This window comes from Sphaeroforma arctica (genome assembly GCF_001186125.1).
Source record: "Sphaeroforma arctica JP610 unplaced genomic scaffold supercont1.693, whole genome shotgun sequence".
In the NCBI taxonomy this organism is placed as follows: Eukaryota; class Ichthyosporea; order Ichthyophonida; genus Sphaeroforma; species Sphaeroforma arctica.
Window position 1 is genome coordinate 41,913 of NW_014039865.1, and position 3,515 is coordinate 45,427.

General features: G+C 43.5%; 1 protein-coding gene across 1 annotated transcript; it reads right to left on the bottom strand.

Moving 5' to 3' along the window:
• Positions 1–1,271: 1,271 nt before the first annotated feature.
• Positions 1,272–3,468, bottom strand: SARC_08083 (hypothetical protein). The gene is made up of 2 exons (XM_014297955.1): positions 2,112–3,468; positions 1,272–1,836 (listed from the first exon to the last, which is right to left on the bottom strand). Exons 1-2 carry the CDS (start codon positions 3,283–3,285, stop codon positions 1,511–1,513), a joined length of 1,500 nt encoding a protein of 499 aa, XP_014153430.1. The 5' UTR covers positions 3,286–3,468; the 3' UTR covers positions 1,272–1,510.
• Positions 3,469–3,515: the final 47 nt, after the last annotated feature.

The window sequence follows — 3,515 nt, forward strand, 5'->3', positions numbered from 1 at the left end:
TATATGTGTGTGTGTGTGGTGGTGTGTGTGTGTGTGTGTGTGTGTGTGTGTGTACACAATCACAAATTCTTGGGCAGTTGAGCTTCCCTTGTATCACCTACAGTGGGAGGAGGGGTGACTGTAATGGGATAGAGTAGGAAACTGCTCTTTAGACATCTGTTGCAAGACTGGTGACATGCTTAATAATACTGGTTGTCTCTTGTGAGATTTCTAGGCGAGTTTTGTAATTCTCGCCGTAGGTGTTGTAGCACCTACTTGATTCAGACTGCAATTGGCACAGCAGACCGAATCGTGAAACCCATTGCCCACAAGCTTACTGGCGAGGTCAGCTATATGAGTTCGTGGACATGCTAACGGCTAACGCAGGGTTGCTCACATCCTGGAACACAACGATGAGTGGAGATCTCGTCTTACACACAAGAGAAAACTTCAAGGTGCGCCACCCTGTTTAGTGAAAGAAGTATAAGATTGGTCTGCTATTTCACTGATTTACTGCCGCTGAACACACGCGCAAGTTTGGACTGGGTGAGGTCAATTTCGACCAAGAACACATGCAATATTTCATCATAGAAATGAGAGTATTAGGTAATAAATATCGTAGACTAAAATAAAAACATTCTGCCTCGTCCGCGAGACTTCAAACAACATCATGCAAACATGGACATAGAACCATGGTCTATTGTTGTGTTTAAGTGATATGCCCATGTAGATGTACTTCAAAGTTAAATACTAAGTACATAATCTATTATTATATGAAGACCATAGTATTCAAGTGACTTTCAAATGATAAATCCAAGGTCTTTTGTTATGTAAATGATAAGACCGTAGTATTCAGGTGTTTTCCAAATAAATCCATAATCTTATGTAAATGATAAGACCTAAATGATAACACCATGGTATTCAGGTTTATTTTAAATGATAAATTTATGTATGTAAATGATAACACCTTGGTATTCAGGTGTATTTCAAATGAAAAATTCATAGTCTATTGTTATGTAAATGATAGATAAGACCTAAATGATGAGACCATGGTATTCAGATGTATTTCAAATGAAAAATACATTGTCTATTGTTGTGCAAATGATAAGACCTAAATAAAATGACCATAGTATCAAGTGCATTATAAATGTTATACCTATAGTCTATTGTTGTGTAAATGATAAGACTATGGTATTCTGGGATGTAAATTTTAAGATTGATGAACATAGCTGTGTAAATTCAAGCTTGTGCACAATGATATTATGCATATAATAATACCATGGTATTCTGTTGCGTAAATTTATATGACCATAGCACATTGTTGTGTAAATTGAGGTATATTAGGTTATCAGTTATCGATGTCTGTATTGTATTATAAGCGCTGGCGATAGTGTATCTTGGCCTGGCCACCGTCAGCGCTTGAGCCTCCGGTGCTCAACAGCTGGATATGTAGAACAACCAGTATGTTCCTAGTGTGACGATATCCAGACTGATAGCATCCTATCACTGTGATGGGGTAGTATACTACTGACTACACTGATCCGGAAGCGGCCAGCATATGAGCGTCGTCCATAATCAGTGGATCGTCGAACATCATGTCCATATCCATATCCTTGCCCACAGTGAAGGACAGGGGGGCCTCTACATCACCCCACTGGACCTTCAGCTTACGTTTGTCATCTTCGGCCTTCCTGCGGCGCCACAGTACAGCTCCTACTGCCCCTGCGCCCAACAACAGCGCAGCTGCACCCGCTACTGCACCACCTATGATGACGGCCATGTTGTTACCGCCATCGTCGTTGATACTCTCTGCGGATGTATCACTGTTGGAATCGGCGGCGCTGACAGTCACTTCACCTGTCATGGGGAGGGCAGTGTTTGTTTAGAAATGAAGAAGTCGTACAACAGACAAGATATGAAGGGTAATTAGGGTTTAGAGATGTCAATTGGAGATGTACGTACACATATGGCAAAATACTTATCTAAACATAAACGTACGAATAGTGTAACAATTCTTTACTGGCGTATTCATGTGCACATGCATGCAGATCCAGTCCCATCTATGCAAAGTAAATAGAAATAGTCATGCACAGATACCACTATCTACACTCCCCAATGAGACGTTCACATACCGTTGCCAACATCGTACGACTCTATGCCCAGGTCAGTGAGCTGCGACATTTGCTCTTCGGAAAGGTTATCCATTGCAGCTTTCGCATCGTCATCAAGCGATGTAGCGACAACCACAGATCCAGCGTTGACTGACACAACAATAATACGTGATGGGGTAACATTCAATACACCCGATAGGTTCTGCACAAATGTATCTTGTGCTTGCTGATCAAATGTGGCGATGTCCCCAGCGATGGTGTAGGTGGTGGGTATGAAGCCACTGCTGTTGTCATTGTTGTTATTCATAGGCTTGTTCACGTCAGAGCTACTATTGTCATTGGCGCGACCATTGTCCGGCTGTACCGTAAATAACTTATTAAAATCATCTATGCTACCATCGAAATCGATCTGATTGCCGTCAAAATCATCATTTATACTGATTATTTCATCGGCTCCAGGGAATATGATCTCGTCGATGTTTGGGGACACATCATCGCCAGGGAAGTCGTCAGCGTCACTATCGTCACCAGGGAAGCTGTCAGTACCACTGTCATCGCCAGAGTATTCTTCAGCATCATTAGCGTCACCAGGGAAGCTGTCAGTACCACTGTCATCGCCAGAGTATTCTACAGCATCACTAGCGTCACCAGGGAAGCTGTCAGTACCACTGTTGTCGCCAGAGTATTTATCAGTACCACTGGCTTCACCGGGGAACGTCTCAGAACCACCGGTTCCGTCCGGGTAATTGTTAGAGTCGCTAGCTTCGCCGGGCAAATCCTCGGAACCCCTAGCTTCGCCGGGAAAGTTGCTAGAATTCTCATTATCCTGTGCGAGAGGCTCTCCAGAAAACTGGCCATCCAATGTCTCTTCTCCGCTATTCATGTCCTCGTTGTCCAAGTTTGTACTTAGGCTCGTGTCTTGAACGTTTTCTCCAGGAAATCCCGAACTGGAGTCCTGGTTTGACTTGACGCTAAATTCGTTAACACGTGCATCAGATTCTGCATCCAGTTTCTCTTCTCCGTTATTCATGTCCTCATATTCTAGATTGTTTTCATGACTTATAGCTTGGCTTCTGCCTGAAGGAACTCCCGAACTAGTGCCCTGGTCTGAGTTGGCGATTACCTCGTCTACACGTGCACTGGGGACGTATGGCCCCTCAATTTCTGTATCCAATTTCTCTTCTCCGGTATTCATGTCCTCATAGTTCCCGGTTTATATTTTGACTTATAACCTGGCTTCTGCCTGAAGGAACACCCGAACTAGTGCCCTGGTCTGAGCTGGCGGTTACCTCGTCTATACGTGCTCTGGGGACGTATGGCCCCTCAACTTCTCTATCCAATTTCTCTTCTCCAGTATTCATGTCCTCATAGTCCAGGTTTATATTTTGACTTATAACTTGGCTTCTGCCTGAAGGAACTCCCGAA

Bases quoted from the DNA above. Each gene is read 5' to 3' on its own strand.
- SARC_08083 (XM_014297955.1), bottom strand. From the start codon at position 3,285: ATGAATACCGGAGAAGAGAAATTGGATACAGAAATTGAGGGGCCATAC. The intron at 1,837-2,111 runs GTATGTGAACGT...TCCCCATGACAG, and splicing joins GTCGTACGATGTTGGCAACG to GTGAAGTGACTGTCAGCGCC.